The sequence below is a fragment of the Furipterus horrens genome, unplaced genomic scaffold (assembly GCF_987537825.1).
Source record: "Furipterus horrens unplaced genomic scaffold, mFurHor1.1.pri manual_scaffold_1, whole genome shotgun sequence".
Lineage (NCBI taxonomy): Eukaryota > Metazoa > Chordata > Mammalia > Chiroptera > Furipteridae > Furipterus > Furipterus horrens.
In genome coordinates, this window is record NW_028327171.1 from 34368993 (window position 1) to 34392189 (window position 23197).

A 23197-nucleotide genomic window follows, 5' to 3' on the forward strand; every position below is an offset into this window, starting at 1 on the left:
GTATAATTAACCAGGCAGAAAAACTTAACTACAAAGTAATATTAAACTAGTCTTATCTCTCTTTTCACAATACTAAACACCAGTTAAATGAAAAGTTATAAAGTTAAGTGAAAAGAGGGTTGTGATAAAATAATTGTATTCCCATATTACTGTTCGCAAAACCAAAGAAAAATTTTAGTCTATGCAAAAACACATAAAATATGACATAACATAATATTTCTGAAAAATAAAAGCAAACATTCCAGATAATCGAAAAATAAATCAGAATAGAGAACACAAAATATAATAGAGCAAAAAAAAATGACCTAATAGCCAATTTAATGTAAAACATAAAAAGCACCTTTAAAAAATAATGCATTGTTTTTAATATCTCCAACTTTTAATTTAAAATCTAATCTCTTAAAAAGAGAAGTATATAATATTAAATTGAGATCAGATAACATCACATATTCAGTCTGCATTATCAGATTGCAGAAGCACGGAATGAGAACGGGGGAAATACGGTTTCACTCAATTCTTTATTATGCAACAGATACATTAAAGGATCCCATTTGATTATTACCTGCAATATTCCTGCGTACACTATTATTATTATCTCCGTTTCACAGGTGTGAGAAAAGCCCAGAGAATTTACGCAACTTGCCCCACATTGCAAAGCTTTTATGCTGCAGTGTCTGGACTCAAACCCAGAGTCTGACTCCTGAGGTGACCTCTCAGCCACTCTGCTTCCTGTAACTCTAAAAACGAATGAGGTAAGCCACAAGCTCACAAATGAGCCCAAATTATGTCACGGTCACCTCTTGTACAGGTTACTTTCTGCGGGACTGCCAAAAATGTTCTGGCTGAGTTCACTGCCAAGGTGTCATCTGGAGAGTCCTAACCAGACGCCAGAGGCGATCATCATTCATTTATACTCCCTGATTTTAGAAGGACTGAGAACAGGTTGAAGATTTGAACATTTCAGTGCAACTCTGCATTGGTAGAACCAGTGTATCCACCTCAGCATCCCTACCCATCCTCCCACAGAGTATTCCTACATCTACCCCCTCGGAATCAATTTGCCAGGTTGTCAAATCGCGATGCACCTCAAAAAGAATGAGATCAAGTGCGGCTGTATCCATGCAAGTTCCCCTCTCCCTTTATAGCTGCCTCAAAGCCTATAAAAACTCAGAATTTATTAATTCTATGTTTATAGCAGGAATTTCTACTCATTATTACCTGAGAAAGGAAGAATCCATTTAAGACACTTGAATTTCAAAGATTCTATCCAATAAAGCCAGAGTCCATTATCGTCATATCAGCTAATTACTTAAAGTGCAACCGTCTGCATTTGTAAAAGAAAATAGTGTCCACGTTTAGCAGGCAAGACTCAGCAGAGAACATGGAGGTGTGATGACAGCCTTTGTTGCTGAACTATACTCTGCAGACCTGATGAAAAAAGCTCCCGTCTGCCTTGAGCCTCGAGCGGTTCCCGGAATGCCACTGACCATGAGCCTTATCCCCCTGCTGCTGTAAAAAAGGAACCATTAACGCCAGTGAGCACTTGCTAAAGCTAATCAATACTGAGAAGCTAAAAATAAAACAAAAACTAGACAAAGGTTTGCAGAGGCAGAGGAAAGGGTTTGTTTTTCTTCCTTGTGCCCCCAAGACCTAGTTCTAGGCTAATACCTGTGACCTTTTCTGAGATGTTCTGGGACTCACAGCTGTGGGAGATACTGTAGCACCTTCCCCTCTGAGAACAGCTCAGTCCTTCTTTCTGCCCCAGAACAGTCCAGCCATGGACAGAACTCCCCAGTGGTTGTCAGGGGGGGAAAGAGAGAGTCTACTGCCAAGGTTGGCCCCAGTATTCCCAACGCCTATTAGGTAACTGAAATTCATGTGTCTGTCATCTGCTGCCCACACCAAGAGGCGATCCTTGAACTTCATCTGATGCCCCAGGGTTAGGGGGAGAAATTCTTTCTCTTTCATATACTTCTCAAAAGTAAACTGAGAAGGTTCCAGATGACTTCATTCAACAGATATCTGGGTGCCTACAATGTGCCATGAATGACAGGTGCTGAGGAAATCCAAGGGATTGATAACCAGCTCATTAGCTAGCTAGCTATCCGCACCATGGGGTCACACCATGTCCTCTACCCTGCCTTCCCACCAGTCACTGGTGCAGCTGCCCCACAGCACTGTCTTTTAGAGTCCATGGAACAAAGTGGGAATATAACTGCTCTACATTCACAGTGACTCGTTGCCAATAAAAATTCACCCATGTCTCATTTCCTGTTTATGGTCTGTTGTGTTAATGAACCACCTTAAAGTCTGAAGGGAGAGAGAAAAGCAATAATTAAAGGCCATTTCACCCTTTCAGAGCCCCTTTCTGATTCTTCCCATTAAACTTCATGGGACCCTAGGAGGTCTTGAATAAAGCTGATAGTAGGTCCCACAGCTGCCTGGGACATGGGTTTTTTTATTTCTAAGGAGTCCCTGTACTTTCTTCAGGCTTGACTTCCCAATATCACAATCCCTCCTTTTACTGTCTGAAAACACACAAAATTTAAACCAGTCCCCTATCCATGCAGTGCACAGTGGGGCTGCAGGATCCAAACAGGATCACTCTAAGAATGTACCTTACACTGAATTATATTAGACACACAATGGGTAACAACGGTAAACCAGACACTATACCTGTCTCTAAGAAGCTTATAATTTACAGACACCAATGGCTATATGAATAAATAATTTTAAAACAAAACAGAGCTGCAATAGATATAAATGATATGAATAAAACAATACAGAAAAACAAAATAGAAATTAATATTAACAAGGGGTAGGGTTGGAGGTCCTAGATGATCAATAAGCTATAACTGATAGGCTTTTCATAAGAAAATATCTTAGTAACAGGGGTTTTTATGTTTTAATCAGGACCACAAAAGGGAGAGTGAGTGGATTTATCCACATCTGTCTAAAAAGTACTCATGGTGGGATCAGTATCCTGACCTGGACAGTGTGCAGAGCTAGAGCTCCAAGTTCAACCCCAGCCTCATTCCAGCCCCAGCATGTAAATTTCCAATCAAAAACTCAAATTCACAAGTCTCTGCAAAATCAGGACTACACTGCCCTGGAGAGCAGATAGTAGTTCCACCACTAGGAAAGTATGTCTACTATACATTTAGAGAACAAGAAGTAGCAATAGCACAATGCTCATACTTCATATGTTTCAAAATCAGACCTCTGCCATTTTCAACAAGTCCCAATTTCCACATCCATCAGATTAGAATAATTGTACACATCACAAAATGATTGCATTAATAAGATCAGACTTTTAACTGGCCCAGTACATCACACATGGCAGGTAGCCACAAAGAATATTAGCTATTAACATCAGTTTTACTATTATTGTTGTTATCATTATTATACAATTTATGCTTCAGATCAGCATTGGGTCTATCTACATGTCGGTGAGACCTAAGACTTGATACCTTGACTACATGAAGTTCTGCGAACTGCAAAGGTGAGGATCAAATCTCTGTCCTAACTAGACTGACCCACCTGCCTGCCAGCGCCTCACTCAGCAACTGGCACAAGCAGCCCCCAAAAGCTAAACATGTGCTCAGTCTCCACTGGTTTCATGAACATTCTACTGTTTCCCAGCTGCTGGGAAGGAAGGGCCCCTCCAACTTCACTGGGGCAACACAGAACAGAAGAAGCCTGCAGACTGCTCCTTAACAGTTTCCTGTGCATGATAAGACAGCATCCATGGTTTTCCTATGTCTCTGCTTTTATGATATCCAAGACCGTTCGAGCCTAGGGGATGCCACAATGATAACTGGCCACGAGCCACACCCAGTTGTGCTGCTTCTGCAAAGTTCTCACGTCTTCCCTTCCCTACATTTCCCAGACAGTGCTCTGGTGGCCATGGCAGTTCCTGCAGTTTCCAGCAACTCATTCCTCCTTGACAACTGAGCTTTTCAGTCCTGCACTGTCACCCCTAGAGATCAGCGCCTGCTCCCACAAAGTTGGAGACTCCCTTTCTCAAGTGGTCACAACGTTTTAGCTTCTCATCTTCCTTAAATTTCTACAGATTCCTATGATATTGATCTTTATAAAAAGGGGAAGACAATCTAACTCTTCTGAGCTAAATTTGAAAGACAAAAAGCTGGTCCTCACACAGTGAGTGGAGCAAAGATGGAAGATGGGGAATTCCAAGCAGAAAAAGCAGCAACATCCACTGTTTTGTAGCTGCACGATATCTCTTGGGTTCACCGCTGGGGTCTAGGGCCCTGGCATTGCTCCTAAGCTCTTACGGGGTATTAACTAAGTGAACAAGAGGCTTCAATCAGCTGGATTGATGTCAGCCACTGCAGTTTGTTATAGTCTCTTAAAATGCAGACCACATGCATCCAAGTTATATGAAGGCCACAAAAGTGCAGATTTGTGGGCCCCAGGCTCAATGACTGAACTAGACTCTGAAAATTAAAATCCCTCTAGGTAAGTCTTCAGTCCTATGGACTGAGCTAGAGCAGTGAACTTCAAGCTTTTAGTTTCATACCCTGTAAGAAATACATTCTCTGCTGTGACCTAATACACACACATATACAATATAATACTATGCACAGTAATATTTTTCTACTGTATTCCAATCCATTTTTTCCAAAATGCAACCCATTAAACTCCCTTCACAATTCATTACAATTTGAAAAACACTGGGTTCCCGTATAGTGAGGGAGTGGCTTGGTGATTCCCGATACTGTAAAGTAGGCAATGGTGTGATCGCAGAAGGCCTTGTGAAATGAGGGAGTTTAACCTCATGGTGTAAGTCACAAGAAGTCATCTGTTTCATTAATAATTAGATATGAGGGTTGATAAAACATAAGTTCTGCCTTTGTGGAAACTGCAGTCTCCTCTCGGGGAAGAGATAGGGAAACAAATTATCTGTTGACAACAGGAACTGGAGGAGACTTCTAGGCACAGGGAACAGCAGGCCCAACAGCAAAGGTGAGGAAAGCATGAAACAGCTGAAAGTAGTTCAGTAAAGATGGACCAGACCCGGTTTCAAAGTCCTCCTTTCTCTGCAAGGGGAGATAAGGTATCTGGGTCACCTTATCTTGAAGGAAATTATTATAATTATATTTATAAAACATGAGAAGCACTTCAGAACAAGAGATGATATGAAGGTTAAGTAGAAAGCAGAGACAGGACCAGAGTGCCCACCCCTCAAGGTGTTGAAGAGGTGGCCTTCCCTGAAATACCAGAGTAACCTGCCTGGGGAATTTGCCCTCGAAATAGATGGAGCTGGTCCAACTATGAAGCAATGTCGCAGGCATATTATATTTTAACAGCTTTATTGAGGTATAATTTAAATACCATAAAATTTACTCATGTTACCACTATCCAATTTTAGAATATATTCTATAAACGCAAAAGATCCACGTGCACCCTGACTGGTGTGGCTCAGCGGGTTGGGTGTTGTCCTGCAAACTGAAATGTCGCTGGTTTGATTCCCAGTCAGGGCACATGTCTTGGCTGTGGGCCAGGTCTCCAGTTAGGGGCATGCTAGAGGCAACCAATCAATGTTTCTCTTCCTCTCTTTCTCCTTCCCTTCCTCTCTCTCTAAAAATAAATAAATAAAATCTTCAAAAAACAAAGAATCCGCATGCCCAATTGTAATCACTCCATGATTGCATCTCCAGTCCTAGTCAACCACTAATCTTTCTGTCTTTACAGATTTACCTTTTCTGAACATTTTATATAAATGGGATCTTTTGTGTCTGTTTCTTTCATTTAGTGTAACATCCACTTTGTCACATGTGGTTAATTTCTTCTTCTTGCCAAATTGTATTCACTGTATCCCACCATATTTTGTTTCCTTTTTCATTAGCTGATAAACATTTGGGCTGTTTCTACTTTTTGGCTACTATGAATAATGCTGCTATGTACAGGTTTTTGCTTGGACATATGTTTTCATGTCTCTTAGGTAATATTCAGAAATGGAATTACTGGGTCACTATTGTAATTTTATGTTTAACTTTTTCAGAAATAGCCAAATTGTTTTCCAAAGTGGTTTCAACTATATTACATTCCTACCAGCAATGTATGGGAGTTCTAGTCTATCCACATTCTCAGGTATATTTTTAAAACCAGATCTGCATTTATTACGACATTAAGCACAGGCTAAAGAAAGCTTTAACTAGCAGTTGTGTGAACCAGGCAGTTCACATGCCCTCATAATTTATTCACATTCCAAAAGTCACTGAAATTTAGAAGAGAACTTATCAGAGATGTTTATCTGAAACACCCGTAAAATCACTTAGCATCAAAATGCAATGCCAACCGACCTTGTAGACTGAACGGTCATAGGAAATTCAACTGAAATATTTGTCAAAGGAGAGTTATCAAGGAACCAAGCATGACAAATGAGGCTATACCTCAAACACCAAAACAGAGTCTCCACGGGACAATATCTTAATTGCGAATCCTGCAAACCAGCAGCAATCCCAGCCAGAAACCAGGAAAGAAAGATAGGGAACTATTTCTTTAAATCTGATGCAATTTGCATTGTATCAGGTGATGTGCTACAAAGCAGAGACCCTGCTTTCAGAAAAGAAAAGAAACAGACCTGTTCTCAAGGGGACAGAGAATAGTCACAGGAATGCCCTGGCTGCTTTGAAAACCTCAGGTACCTTTTACAAACATACACACAAAATAAAGGAGGGGGTGGGCACCAGGAGACCTGGCAAGAGGACTGACCACAGAGGGACACCAAATTTTCAAACCCCTTCCACTCGCTCATATTCTTTCAACCTGGAAAAAAAAAAAAAAAAAACCTTCTCTGGAGCTTGTATCTTACATCTTACTCTAAGTGTCCTATCTACATCACTGAATGCATACAATCTCCTCTCCACAAAGAGGCTTCCTCCTTGGCAGGAATCCTTTCTGTTCCTAGCAATGGGGACCTAAGAAGACCTATGCTAATTATCCACTAGCACTTTTTTCTGGTGCGATCAGTTAAGTGGAGGTTTAGGTACCCAGCTGGTCAGGCGCCAGGAGATTTCCCCTGCTAATTCTCAGTCACTCAGGGAAAACAAAGGAGTAACTAAGATTGTGTTACCATGATTTTAAAGAAATCCTGTTCCTCCTCCCCTTCCCCCTACTCCACCAAAATGCATAGACTTCTGTATTTCACACTTTTACATCTGTTCTTCTCCAAAAATAAAAAACTGTTTATATTCAAGAAATGATGACTACGATACCAGCACAAGTTATGAATTTAAAATACTCACAGAGAGAACATACGTATTGTTCAGACCAAAAAGTGTGTTCAATGTTCCTTCCCAGAGCAGCATCTGGGGATTAAGGTCCAAGAGGGCACAGCACTGCTTTTGTTTATTTGTTTGCATGAAAAGAAAACTGACTTCTTTCTCACTGGTGCTAAGGCTACCAGTTTAAGAAAACAGAAGATAGGGTGGCCTTTTAGGAACAACAAACACTTGACTTTGACCTTATCAACCATTCCAGAGTAGGTCACCAGCTCCAGAACCATGAAAGATTCCACTGCTACCCAGAGTCTCTGGCCTCTTAAAAGAGTCTTAGAGGTTTAACTGGAAAACCCCAGAACTCCCAAACTCAAAAGAAGCCCTTCCAACTATGCAGAAGGCTGCACAGAAGCCATTTTGAATTCAGAGTTGCCTCAGAGTCTAAGATAACACCACTAAAAACACTGTTCCAGATAGAAATTTTTGAATAATGTAATTAATTCACTGCCCCAACTAGAAAATAATTAACAATTCTGATTAAAATGCTCACACCATTCCCTGCTCTTTACTAATATTAAGACCTCTTCTGAGGAAGTTGGATCTATCCCTCCAATTGTCAATACTGCAAAAAAACTTAGACACTTTTAGACAGACATCTTTATAACCAGTATAATAATGATTATTTAATCATCAATTTTCCCTTTAAAATAGGTCTTCCAAGATAGGTCTTTGAACTTAGTTTTTCAAAAGCATCTGCTCTGGCTGTGAGCATGAAATAAAATTTTGATATATGCTCATTACCAAGTTGTGTACAAAGTTACCTTAGCAAGCATAATCACTGTCAACCTTCTCCCAAATAAAAAGACATACATAAGCAGCATTCATCTAATAACTGTAAGATTAAATATAGACATGGGACATCTTTGTGGCTGTTAGAGATGTTTATGGATTGTTGTTACAAGGAAAGGCTATGAGATTTATCAGTAAGAAAATCCTTTAACCTGCTGTCTAGATTGCAAGTCTCTGTTCCATTTTCCAATCTCAAAAAACAAACAACCCAAAGATTTCAGGCTTCAAACAAAAGTAGAGCTGAAAGCTTCTAGGCAAATGTCAGCACCTCCTGGGGCTCTAAGCCGAATCCCTACAGGTCTATAGGGAAAAACAGAATTAACACCAGAAAGATGCAACTTCTTGATCATGGGGGCAGGGCTTTTCTGCCCCCTGAATAAACTTTCTAATAATTTTTTTTTAATTGGCAATACAAAGAACAGTTCAGGATTATCCATTGGAACTTGCAGACTTTCCATTTCAGGTGTACCCTTTCTTACAAACAAACAAGTCAAGTGCATATAATATTAGTGTAAATTTTAAATTCCATATTTCTATAAGTATATGCCTTCCACAATTTAAAGCCATACCCCTTATGAAAAAGTTGCAATTACCTTATATAAATCATTATTTCCTATTCTGCAACATTTTCAAGCATTATCAAATTTCTGTGATTATGTTCTGTGTTTTTCCAAAGCAATCTGTATTTAGTAAATCATTTTTATAATTATTTCTTTAATATGCGTTTATCTCATACATTAGGCACTAAGATCCATGAGGGCAGTGTGTGCATGTACTTCATTTCTACATCCTGAACATCTAGCACAATACTAGGCACACAGCAGACGCTCAGTAAATATTTACTGAATGAACAAATGAACCAGCATGAGAAACAAGAAGAAAACTGTCTTTTAGACATTTATGACTGGGATTCTGAAACTCTAAATTACATCAGAATTACCTGAAAGGCCTCTTCATGCACAGGTTTCTGGGCCCTATCCCTGGAGTTTCTGATTCAGTAGGTCAGAGAGAAAAGGCAGGACCTAAGAGATGATCATGAATGAAGCTGCTGATCTGAGCATTTCACTTTGAGAACCACTCTCTAGGCAGTTAGCCTGTCAACCAGCTCTTAGAAAATCACAATGCACAGGATAACACTTACTGAGAACTTATCAGCGGCAGAATCCTATATTACCAACTGGGTAAGCCTCACAGGTCCTTGCTCCAAACACCATGGAAATTGCCAACACAGGATATACGTGCAAGGGGACAATACACAGACCCATGTCCAAAACAGCAAGAAGTCATTAGTACAGTTAAACTAAAGACATTTCATTTCTCCAAAGCATTTCTTTATGATGTATCCTACTGTGCAGTTTAATCTATTTTTCTCAGATAGAAATTACTAAATCACAATGCATAGCCATTCTTTCTTGCTCTACCCCACTTCATTTAACTTACTAATGAGAGTTTCATTTGAAGCCAGAGGACAAAATGTTGTGAGAGAGCCCATTTTAAAGCTTATTTATGTTGTCTACATTTTACTGTCTGTAAGAACCAAGGCAGTGATCAGCATTCAGTCATTAATGACCAGATATCAAGCAGAGGTATTGATAAGATGAAAATATATTATATATATTTTATATACATGTTTATAACATGTATATATATCTACCACCAGATTGAACAAAAAGATGTACAAAAACAATACAATAGGATTCCAAACTCTAACTCTCCCATCATTGGATAGGTTTTTAAAGCACAGCTGGCATTAACTTTCAAATGCATAGTTTTCTCATGACCTTGTACTGGATTTAAGTGCATTTATATCTAGTTTATAATCAGGGAGAGTATTTAATTAGATAATATTTGCAAGTACTTTGAAGATATAAAGTGCTCTATAAATGTTAAATATTATTATTACTATTTAAATACAGTTTGCAATTACTGCTTACAACCTAGTTCACCCACCACACTTATATAATTTGATTACAAGGAGCTTAAAAAAAAACCTGAAAGTAAAAATGATGAAATCATGTCCATGTGAAGCTCTGGATTTTTACTCTAGCCGTAAATAATTTATAGGCATTTTAAATGGAGGGTTAGGTTATAAAGTCTAATAAATCAAGGCAATTGACCTTCGCCAGACTGACAACCACAAAGTTGTGTTGATTGTAATAATTTCTTACTTATAAACAAGGTGGAAAGTAGATGGTGGTTCAAAACCTAGGGCTCTCGATTCTTTTTACTGTCAGCTCCATCATCCATGTTCACCATTGTAATTTTAAAATGTCGATCTCCATCTTGTAAAAAAAAGTATAACTCAAGATAGATAAAGGCTTGAGAATGGCTCTTACTATAGCATGCCTTCTGGCTCATTTTGCTGTCTTCTCTGATCACAAATTCAGTGGTCTCCAATTCTTTAAAAAATGGAAATCTTTGAGCTTGATTCCACATCTTTCATACACAGTTGCTGGATGATTTTCCAAAGAGAATAAAAGATTAAGTGTAAACATCCCTTATACACAATGTACAAGGAAATCACTGCTAATCTCAAAATGGTTTGTATTTTATGTATTTTGGGTTTTTAGGCAATAAAGAGAACAATTAATATATTCTAAGTGACCTTGATATTGAAAAAAACAAAATCGCAAAGAAGAAATAATTCTTAAAATACCACTATGCTCATCAAAGAGATCTTGTGCCCCAAACACAAAGCTTCTGAAAAACCTATGAACCCCAGGAAAAGAACACATCAGATAATTCTGATGTCATGACAAGGTCCCTAAGTCAAATAAGGGCTGTGTGAGTCACTATGGGCAATGGTTTTTGGGTAGGTCAGTTGTAAGCTTGGACATTTAGTTAGTCTATGACCTTCAGTAAATTGATTGATTTTTCTAAGCCTCATGTGTTCATCTGGAAATGATATAGACCTACCTCACAGGAAATTGGGAGGTAATGCAACAATGTCAAGAGCCCTAGAGACCATTTGTACACTTTTATTGTAAACAGCACTTCTAAAAAGTTATTCTAAGGAAACAGAGATATACACAAAGACTTGTGGATAAGGATGCTTATCAAAGCACTATTTATGAGATCTGAAAAGCTGGAAATAACCAAGCTTCATCAATAGAACGCGGCTAAATATTTCCCCTCAATAAAATGCTAAGCAGTCATTAAAAACATGATTAGAAATTTGAACACTGGAAGAATATCTAAAGAAATTTAAAACTGCATACTAATTTTTTAGGTATGATAATAGTATTGTTGTTATACATTTTTAACAGTGTTTGTCTTTTAGAGATGCATACTGAACTATTTACAAATCAAATATGAGGCTTCAAAATATCAATAATATGGGGGAGGAAGTGGATGGGGCTATAGATACAAGATTGGGCACTAGTGGATAACTGTTAAGGTGGAGGAGTTCATTATACTATTTTGTCTACCTTTTAAAATAACAGTTTTATTTAGATTTAATTCACATTCCATAAAATCCACCCTTTAGAAGTGTACAGGTAATTTTTAGTATATTCACAGAGTTGAACAACCAACACCACTAACTGATTTTAGGACATTAGCAGTCACTTCACACTCCTCCACTCTTCTCCAGCTCCAGCAACTACTAATCTACTTTGTCTCAATGGATTTGTCTACTCTGGACTTTTCATATAAATGAAATCATATAATATGTGGTGTTTTGTGTCTGGTTTCCTTCACTAAGTGTAAGGTTTATCCATGTTATATAGCATGTATCATCACTTCCTTTTATTGCCAATAATATTCCATTGGATTGATGTACTCCATTTCATTTTTCATTCATCAGTTGATGGATATTTGGACTGTTTCCATTTTGTGGCTAGTATGAATAATGCTACCATAAACATTTTTGTACAAGTTTTTGTGTAGGTAGATGTTTTCAGTTCTCCTGAGTATATATCTAGGAGTGGAATTGCTGGGTCACATGGCAACTCTATACTTAACATTTTGAGGACCTGTCAATCTGTTTTCTAAAGTGGCTACATAATTGTATATTCACAGCAGCAAAGTATAAGAATTCTAATATTCTTTCTATTTTTCTATAAGTTGAAAATTCCCCATAATAAATTTTTTTTAATTTTGTCATAAAAATTAATACATGCAAAGAGTCTGGTTACTAAGTTTAAAAAATAGACTGCAGATAATATATGTGACATAATCTTAATTTTTAATTTATCTATTTGGCTATGCTTAGAAAAAATTTCTAAGCTGTCTACAAAATGTATACTTGGTTATAATTGGAAATCATAAACTCTATTTGCTTTTTCCCCAGTTTCCATATTTTCTGCAATGATTATGTATTGCTGTTATAATGAGAACTAGAAAAAGCTTTTTAAAACAAATTAAACAAACTTTTAACAATTCAGCAGTCTTTGCTCCCATTCACAATCTATATTTTTCTGGGCCCTGGAGCCCCAGAGGTCATCCTGGTGGGGTTTCCTAAGAAAATCAAATACATGCATTGTTTTCATGAATGAAGCCTACTGTCTAGCAGTGACTATAATCCAAGAGAGAAAGTTCTAAATGTTCTAAAAGAGCTGTGAGGTCAGTTCTGAGAGGGTTTACAAGTGGAAGGGATAACTTCTATCTGACAGAAATCAGGAACAATTTTGTGAAAAGATGGCAGATGAATGTTTCCGGTTACAGTAATAGGTACAGAAAAAGAGAATAAGGTAGGGCACCCCCCTAAAGAGTATCCATGGGGAGAAGGCAGTTGTTCCCTGTGGCAGGAGGGAAGGGATGGTCATCAGAACTGCGGCATGTGGGGGAGGCCCAACGAGATGAACGGGAGCTGGCTGGGCCCCTACGCGAAAGGGTGTTTGCGGAAGACTAACCTGCTGCAGTGTAGGAGGGACACCAGACAGGAGGAGGCTGCTGGTAGGAAGATATGAACCAAGTCTTGTCATGACAGCAACTGCAGCCATGGTGGGGAGGAATGGAGACAAAAGCTATTAAAAAAGGATTTTTAAGATTGTGGTGGAATAAAATGTGTTTTGAGAAATTCAAGGCACTCCCTTGAGACAACTGGAGACAGTCTGGGCAAGTAAAGAGTGAGTAGAGAATCATCTTTCTCTAGAGGGAAATAAGCTTCCAACCAGAATGAAAGGAATTACAAGCGGAATTCATCCAACGTTTTCTATTTAAGTCTTCCCTCTCTCTCCACTAGAAACCTTATATTTATATGTGCAGAATAACATTTCAATCAAAAAATATCTCCCAGATTTTCTTGGAATTCTCAGCACACTGATAGTTCAGGCCCTGTTTTCAGGGAGTGACTTCCCCCACAAAAACAGAAGATACAATTTGACATAAAAGTATCTTTCAGCCACAAATTATTCCAAAATCTATCAGAAATACAGGCTCAGAGACGGGTTGTGCCCAGCTGGACATGGCAGCCATGACTCAATCACGGTAGCTCTAAGCTGGGTGGACTTTAGAACCACTATCACTGAAAGAAGGAATGGCTTTTACCAAGAAGGGCACAGAAGATTAATTGCAGGGCAGAAACACAGAAAGGAAGAAAGGGACAAACAGCAAGACTCAAAATTATAAGATTTCAAAAAGCCTTAAAGATAAGGGGGGAAATGTGATATTTCTACAAAGGAAAAGCATTGCATATTCTTTTAATCAACAAAATATTCCATGACCTCCTAAGTAGATAATTATGCAAACTGCAAACCATGACTTATATTAGCTTTTGTACTAAGATTACTCCAGTTAGTAATGAATACCGAAAATGATTATGCAGATTTTTCTGATGTTCTGATAACTACAACTACACCCTATTTTATTATGAGGCAATGTCAAGGCAAAGAAAACACCTGTTTAATAGCTCTACAATACAAGAAATAGATCTAATTTTAAAACTGCTAATTTTCTTTTAAAAGATTCCTGCAACTTTACTAAACTCATTTAAGTCTAAATTTAAGTTATCTTAGGTAATGGATTAATAATAATTTAAGATTTCTTTAAGCCCCACAAGACCTCTGACCAGAATGTTTTAAGCTTTTAAACACGGACTAGTGTACCCTTTAGATGCCCATTTCATCTACAATACCCCCTCTAAACACAAACTTTAAAAAAGCACAGGCATAATTAATCTGTTTTTAGTAGAATAATGGTCAATCCATAAAGAGGAGAAAAGGTATTTTTTAGAAAAGAAAAATTTAAAGGTTTCATTTAATGAATAATGCTTATCCTTGATACTGGTTTAGAAATGTGCTAATATCCAAAAAGCTTCTGGGCAGAGCTCACCTAATATGTAATAAATTCTGATACCAATGCAAAGGTTAACACACACCATCGGAGAAACATACAAGGTCATACTGAAATATAAAAAGGAAAAAATACTATTAAGAAGATGTAGGACATTTTTCTCAGGATCATTTTCAATTAAGTGTAATCATTGGGATCAAATGTTGATAGAATCAAGTTTCCCATAAAATTCTATTTAATCATGGACTTACATATTGGTATAGTGCTTTACAGTTTTCTTCAAGGCATTGCTATAAATAATTTGATTTTTAAAACCAGTGTATGAGGAAGGCAAGCAGTTGGGATCATTCCCAAAACTAAAAACACATGGGCACAGAACTCAGTGCTCAGTCCACTCCATTCACTCACTCACTCACTCGTGCATTTATTCATTTATTCAACTAACCAGGACTATGGACTCAAAGATGAGCAAGACCAAGCTTCTAGCCTAAAGGAGCCTGCAGTTTAGTGAACATGCAAAAAAAAAAAAAAAAACCCTACACACCATTTATAACACAAAAATGAAAATATAGTGGGAAGGATGCATGCGAGTCTTCCAGATGAGGTCAATTCTTAAATCTAGTTGTTTTTAAAAAATTTTATTGAGTTTATCGTGGCAACATTGCTTAATAAAATGATATAGGTTTCAGGTGTACAATTCTATACTACATTATCTGTATACCGTATTGTGTGTTCACCACCCCAAGGCAAGTCTCCTTCCATCACCATTTATCTCCCCTTTATCCTCTTCTACCTCCCTCCACCTTTAAAATATGTTTGGATGGAGAAAGAAATAGCTAGGCCCAGAAGGGAGTGAGGGGTCAGGGAGAAGACAAGCAGAGGTCATCTAATTCTGTTCAAATAGAAAAGTGAGTGTGAATCCTGGTAGAAACTTAAGAGTATGAAGTCAGCAGTGACCAATCTTGGCCTTGAATGCCTTGTTCTTTGGGCCAAGCTAAGGACAGCCAAAGTGGTCAGATGCAGATAGATGCTAATCTCCAAAAAGCTTTCTGGGCTGCCCTCACCTCATATGTAATAAAGCATCTGGTGACAAATTTCATTTTTTTTGATACTGTGATGCCTTGAAGAAAGAGTGACTCAAGCCCTGGGTTTGAATGAATAGATGGTTTTCTGTAGCCTATATGTAGACACACTTTCATATACCCACATGGATACTTTATACCCATAATACTATATATAAATATCCACATAGATTATACAAAGCATACGTAGAAGCTATAAACCTCACATGCAGACACATCTGAAAAATGTGTATGTCTATATGACTCCTCGGACATGTTAAGATGGAGATTGGTTATGGAGAGAGGTTACCACATAGGACAAACATCTGTACTAGACAATTTTGACAGCCATTTGCCTGCAGAGGAGGAATTGAAGCAGGGTTGAACAAGATGAATTCCAAAGGTACTTTAAAGCCCCATGTTATATGCATTATGAGCTTACCTGAATGAAGCAGTTTCTCTATTCTAGAGATATAAAATTACATGATTCTGATGAAATTATTCCTCTCTGCCTTTTTTTTTTTTTTTTTTTTTTTTTTTTTTGGTGTCCAGACAGAAAATGTACTATTGATTTCTGATTCAACCACAGACAATGTGACTAAGAGAAAAAAGAATTGAACAAGGAGTCAGGAAACCTAGATGCTCTCTTCAAACCACCCAAGAGGTGAGGAGGCAGGCGGGGGCTATGTGACCTTGGGCAATAGACTTCACTTCCCTGGGCTTCAGCTTCCCAAGTATTAAATGAAAGGAGTGAGTAAGTGTTCTATAATTTTCTTCCAGATCTAAATCTATAAACTCATCCCCCTCCCCCAAGATCTAGTTTGTCTCCAGAGCTCTAAAAATAAGGACTAATAATACTGAATTAAGATCATCTCTTTCCTAACCAAAGACAGTGTTTTATCTTACTTTTAAAAACCATCCAAATTTGCTTAATTTAAATAATCAGTGCTATCACTTGTTGTTATGGTTTAAATTTTGCATTGTTGCTATTTGGGGAAAATTTAGACGGGTCCAGTCTGGGATCACTGACTGAGAACAATAAGCCCCAAAAATGAGAAGGATAAAAGCCTCTTCAGACAGGATCTGCTTTTAATGCATTGAGCACAGGGTTTACAAAAAGAGCATTGATTGTGTACATTTACAAAAAGAGCATTGATTGTGTACATTAAAGAGCCACCGAAACAGCAAGGGACTGGTAAGGCTGCAGCAAATTCTCCCAGAAGCCACTGACCTTGGCTGCATTTCAGGGGTCAGGCATTCCCAGGAGGTTCTCAGAAGGCAGGCTTTACTGAGAGTTTAGGAACAAACGAGACCTCTCATCTAGATGAGCCCGCTTCTCCTAATTGGGGAAGACAGAGACAGATGACCTGCCCTCTGATTTGTAGAGATTACCATGCACACCTCACCCACCACAAGACTGGTGGCAGACCCCAGCCCTCCAACTGTCTCCACATCGGCATTTCAGTCCTCCAGCCAGCAGGTCCCCAGTCTCCTAGGCTGGCCTGGCCTCCTGCTTTCCACACCTCTTGCAGGCAGAAATACAGAGGCAGAGCACTAAGCCCAAGCCACAAAGAGCAATTTCAGTGAATCCTGCAAAGATATCTTTTCAAAATACAAATGTCAGGAGCACAGGTTTCCCATGTATGAATCGTACTCCAGGCCAGCTGGTGAGCCCTCATAGCTGCTCATAAGCCTGAAGGCTCAGTATCTCCGAAAAATCTTCCCAGAAAAGAGAGACCCCTCTGGCCAAGCCCATCTTAAAATCACATCAAGGCACTTTCCATGAGAGGAGCGAGGTGGAGGTTCCAGATCAAGGCAATCACAGCCTTGCCCATTGTTCACATGTCTTCCCTGGCCTTTGCCACTTCCCCTGCCCTGAAGTCTGGACCATCCATCCACCTGATTAACAGGCTGGCAGCAACTCCCAGCACACAAAGTAGGGCAAATGAACAATCTGTAAAGCAGGAAGCCACAGACATGGCCAAATCACCCAGCCTGTTATCAACCGCCACCCTGTTCTGCATGCAGCCTTTAGGTGCCAGAAAAATAGTCAGCTTACTGTAATAACGCATGAATGAGCTTTTGCTGCCCAACTATCAAAAAAGCCAGTTACAAATGGCATCTCTGTTCCTTCTCCAACCCTTGACTGCCTCACAGAACCCTCATCTCCTGGATTCAAGGATTCAGGAGAGGGGGAGGAGGAGTTAAAAAGAGGAAGTTAGGTAGGGAGAGAGGATGAATGAGACTAAAGAAAAAGTGACACTTTGACCATAAAGGCAGCTCTTTAAAATAACCATGGAGAAGGAGGAAATGTCAGGAGAAGTCCTGAAGATGCAGGTATATAACCCTAAGATTTAGCATCAGTTTGACAATGTATTCCCTGAGGAGAGCGTGTGAACTTCCAAGCCTCACCCATCCTGGTGTGCCCGTGTTGACAGCCAGCATCAATTTGGTCTCATCGACCCTCCATGCGTCCTGTACATGCAGTGTTTTGTTTTTGTTTTGGGTTTGGGGGAGGGGGGTTGTTGTTGTTGTTGTTCATAAGAGGAAGAAGCCGTCTTTAAATTGGCGTCCAATCCTCAGACCCCCGCTGCTGTCGCCACCCCCACCCGTCACCCCTGTCCCGGCAGGCAGCATCTAATTAAAATGGCAGGAAAGCTCTGCCCCTATCCCCTAAGGAGTGTGTTGGGATTGGGGGTCGGGGGTGGGGGGGTTGGGAGGCGTCGAGGCTGCACTCGGATTCCTGGTATTCTGGTCTCAAAACAACAGCAAAATGGATTCTATACGGGTGATGTCTTAAGTCAATACAATGAAACGGCGACTGAGCCGATTTACGTGAAGGTAAACGCAGACTTTAGTGGCGCTGGGGGTTGGGAGGTACTCTACAAAGGACTAGCCACAGACACAGGGAAACACACACACACACACGCGCGCGCACACACACACACACACACACACACACTCCCGGGAGTTCCGGTCTGATTGGGGAAAAGCAGAGAACACATCCCTTTCACCTGCTGAAGTTCAGCCAGACACTGAAATGTCACAGCCACAAAGTCAGCACAGGCTGGGCTGAATTAAAACTGTAAATAAGGGTGAGGGGCAGACTGGTGTGGAAGACAGCGCTGTAAGGGAGTCAGGGCACAGAGGCAGAAAAGGGGGAAGGGGAGGCAATTGCCATCTACAAGACCAGCATAGCAATAGCTTGCCGTTTTGGAGAGGCAGGTTCGGCTCCGTGGTGGCTCACAATGTCATCTTGCAGGTAGCTGAAAAACGTGGGGGGCCAGTGCTTGTATTCACGCTGTTGTTATTTTTTGTACAGACAGGTCTCGCGCCTTGGCACGAGACGACTGCCCGGGGCTTGTGTATACGCGCGCGCGCACACAAACACACACACACACACATACAAGCCTTTCTTTTTAATGCGCTTACACAGCTCTGAGATGAAACTGGCACAAGCTCCACGCGCTCCCAGGGGGTTCTCGACTACAACTAAGGAGGACACGTACCGCACAGCCCCTCCATGGGGACTTAGCCGAGAGCACCTTAGCAGCCCCAAATCCAAACGAGAACCAGGTTCCCTCCGCGGCGCATCCGCCCGCCTCTGCCCACCAGTCCCAGCCCCATCCACGCACAGAGCCCATTCACCCGGACTCAAACCACGAGAAAGAAATCGAAAAATACGTTCTGCTCACCCTCAGTGCTGAGAGATCGATTTCATCCAGGCTGCGAGCCGGGGAATCGCTCGCCATGTCTACTTCTTGGCCGGAGAAATGGACCAAAACCACCCTGAAGCCTCTCCCTTGGAAATTCCACCTTGGTCTATTTCACTCGCGTCCTCATGCGGGTGTCGCGCCAGAGGCCCCCGTGCCCAGCCTCTCCCGCCCACCCCGGATCCACAGCGCCGGATCCCGATTCTCCGCTCCTCGTTCTGCCGGGTCCGGGAGCCCAACCTGCAGAGATCTCCAAGCCGGGAGCCGCGGTGCGTGGGGGCTGAGCGCCCTGATCAACTAAGGGCGCTTGGGCTGCGTGGGTGTATTTAAATGGGACATGCTTCTTTGCTTGTGCGTGGATGGCGGCTGCATTGGCTGTTATAATGAGACACATCAACTCCTCCACTCAGCTGGGGGGTGGGGGTGGAGAACCACACCGAACTGTCTATCATCGCTTCCTGGGAGGAGTAAAGGGGGCGGGGGGGGGGAAAAGAGGCGGAGGAGGCGTGGTCTCTGACTAGGGAGAGGCCACGCTTCCTGACCTGGTCCCTTTGCACCAGCGTGGATGGGGGAGGGGAGGGAACCCGGATACCCTGCGACCCAGGCACTTGCGAGCTAATCAGGCTGGAATTGAAGAGCTGTTTCCGAAACCTGCAGTGCTTATCGAAGGGGCAAAGGAGCTATTTGGACACACACAAAAATGTGTGTCCAATTCATGCAACTGCAGCAATATGGCCCTTGAATCGCATCTTGGGGTTTTTCGGAAGGGTCCAAACACTCCGGCGCTGAAAAAATGCAGGGGGTGGGGGGCGGGAAGCGATGCCCCTCCCTCCCCCATTTATTATTTGCAGGGTTGGAGTAGCACGGGCTGGAGCGACCGGTGCATATAAGGACTTGTGTGCAGGGAAGGGGATCCGCCTCCAGCCTTGAACGAATGGGGGAGAAGCGCACTCGCACTCTGCGCCCAGCTCTGCGCCTCTGCAATTTCCCCCGGCCGCTAGGTCTGGCCCGCCAGCGGTCCTCGGTATCCCGGTTGGCGGGTTACTCACTGCTTGGGGGCTGGGAAGATTTGCCAGAAGCGGGAAAGCTGGGAATCTGGGCTTCCTCTTGGCATCGCCACACCCAGGACCTACCCGTGCCGCAATTCCCTACGGAAACGACCGAACTGAACCGAGAAGCTTACTCTCTGAATGCAATAGCTTGAATGCTTCAGGTAACTCCAAAGGAAACACTGGGTAAGGCAATACACGCCGCCTTAGGACCCTACAATTCCCTTTCAGGCAGTGTTTCTGCGGCTGACTCACCCAGATTGATGGAGAAAGTTTGGCTGGCGAGTAAAATGTAACAAACAAGATGTACGGCCAGAGAGCGACTTCACACTGCCCGCTTTTTCATTTAAAGACTGAACGTTTACAGTGGTAAACTTAACATTCTGTAATCAAGAGTGTGAAGTCACTTCCCCCAGCCACCTCCGCCCCCTCCCCTCGCCCCGTACAGCCCTTCCTCTCCAGCCTTGGCCACTCAAAATACATAGGAAGAAATGGTGCAATTGAACTTTTCCCCAAATACAGTAATAGCTTTGGAAGGATTATCTGCATTTCTATTAAGATGAGAATTTACACCTGGCCGAAAGCATTGAGGGTTTTTTAATGGTGTAGTGTGGATATCAGCTTCGGAATAAGGCTTTTGAATGAATGAATGGAAGCCAATGCAGTTAGTTCATCATGACTGCAAACATTAGAAGACTTAAAAAGCGTTCCATATGCACAGTGCTGCTTTTGTTAATATTATTGTGTTTATGCACTGTTGTTCATGAAACGTGAAAATTGTTCCAACATCTCAATGGCTGCAAGAGTTTAGGAGCTTTTGCCATTAAGATGGCAAACGTTTAAACGTGTTATATTCAGAACACTCCATTTCATCTCTCATTTTTTAATAAAATCACCTAGCTTGATGATGTGAGTAAGCCATAAGCAAACCATAAAAAACTATCATTTTCCATCACTGTTTTTATTTTTCTCTCTGTGTCCCTTTTCTGCCTTTAGACAAGTTAATGTACTGTCTCAGTGTTGAAATAAAATAATTTAAGATCAGGTGTTGAGATCTATGAACACAACTATTTCTAAAACTAAACATACTTAAAATGAGACTTTTTTTTCATGGAGAACCTATGTTATACCTCAGATTTTATTTGAAACATCAAAAATGGATCTTATCCTCCTGTGTTATATAAACAGTACGCTGTTTCAGGCCATGAGGAGGCTGTGACAGTGGCATGAATTCTACCCTTGGATTTAGAATTACGTTACGAAACTGTATGTTCAGTACAGTGATGGGTATACTACATGGAGGAAGGCTTCCTACGATCCAAGAGGATGATGAGTCTGGAGGAGGCAGGGGAACGGGCTGCAGGAAATACCATAAAAGGAGAGGTTACAATAGCCAAGGCACTTCCTACTGATGAAGAAAGGTAGAAACTCCAAGCAGTTTGTGCAGGAGGTGAAATGATGACTGGACCTAGGAAGAAAGCAAAGTTCAGATCAGGTAGAGTTTTGCATGCCTTAAAGACACTTGAACTTTATTCTTTAGATCAAGTGTGTATCAAATTTTAGCGGAAACTCTTAAATCTTTTTGCCATGTCTGTGTAACTCCTGTACTGTTATTATTTACTTAATATTTTTCTTAAGTCAACACTTCTGTTTTTACATTTAATTTAAAAGGGAACATAAATGTAAATGGAAAGCTAACTACACTTGTTAAAAAGTAGGGGGAAACCATTAAAATAAATACAATGAATAATAAAGCAACATCATTAAATTCTAGCCAGCTAACATTGCCTGCCTAAGGCTCCTATTCTGAGGCCTGCTCTTAGTTTCAGAATTTGACCAAAGTGAGATATTTCTTCTTGGTGTAATCTGAAGGATTGAAAGAATTGATATCATTTACGTGCAGTTTGAAAGCCTGCGGAACAATACCATATTATGTTTATATCTGTCTAAATATGTAGTTAACTATAAAAGGCTTGGACACAGGCAGGAAGGATACAGATCAACTTCAGGATAGTGAGAAAGGAAGAAGAGAAAGGAATGGGAAAACACAAAGGAGGCTCCAACAATGATGTCTAGCTTTTTTTTTTTTTTTTAGAAAAAGAACTCAAGCAAATATTGCTAAATGTTTAGAATTACTAAATCTGGATCTCTACACTAATTGCTTTTCATTACATTGTTCTCTGTGCCTTTTTGTATATTTGAAATATTTTTATATTTTAAAAATATTTATTAAAAAGAGAGAGAATTCTGAAGGAGGTTATGCTCTCTCTATTAGGTTCACTATTATTTAATGTCAAATCCATGCTCCAACTGAAATAAACACTGTGGAAATGATAACACACTCTGTATATCTTCTGTCACCACAAATCCATAAGTATAACAGAAAATGTATTTTTAAAAATTCATTAGAGTTCTAGAAGACAAAAAAAAAAAAAAAAAAGACAACATCAATGGCCTAGCAATTCAGAAGACTTCCTAGATTATATAAAGCAGGCAGGACTGGATCATCAGTAGAGCCACAAGCCAAAACAGTATAGGGTGGGACCAGAGTGAGAGTTAAGGCAGCTTCAAGCTCAGAAGTAATGGCTGTAAGGAGCAGGCACTTCCATTGCTCACCAGTTGCCAGGAGAAATGGGACCACACACACATGCAGAAGTAAACAACTTGCATGCCCTGCCCTACACCATGTCTTGTCCTGCTCCCTTTTCTATCGCAATCAGCAAAGCAATCCCTCGGAATGAGAATTGGCATAGCAGACAGGCAAATGAAATTTCCAAATGCTAAGATGAGCAGACAGCCCAGAATCACCAATCATCTGTGAGAACCTACTACTACGAGAACCACTAACTTAAGTCAACAAATGGATTGAACACTCAAAGCTATTTTTAATAGAGCAAGAAGAACCTTTATGCTATATATTTTTTACTATTCTCAGAGAGATAATGCAGGATCTTATATTCATAAAACAACCAGGTTATATGAAAACAACCCAGTTAGAGGATTAAATAAGAATATATTGTCCTGGCTGGTGGGGTTCAGTGGATTGA

At 40.5% G+C, this 23197-nt stretch overlaps 1 protein-coding gene across 7 annotated transcripts in view; it reads right to left on the minus strand.

Moving 5' to 3' along the window:
- TNIK (TRAF2 and NCK interacting kinase) overlaps positions 1-19498 on the minus strand; it is a 342270-nt gene extending 322772 nt beyond the window's left edge. For all 7 annotated transcript variants that reach the window (XM_090273875.1, XM_090273868.1, XM_090273843.1 and 4 more), the window contains exon 1: positions 19084-19498. In XM_090273875.1, the coding sequence (XP_090130001.1) occupies positions 19084-19140 (57 nt within the window). In that variant the 5' untranslated portion in view covers positions 19141-19498. The remainder of the gene's footprint in view (positions 1-19083) is intronic.
- Positions 19499-23197: the final 3699 nt, after the last annotated feature.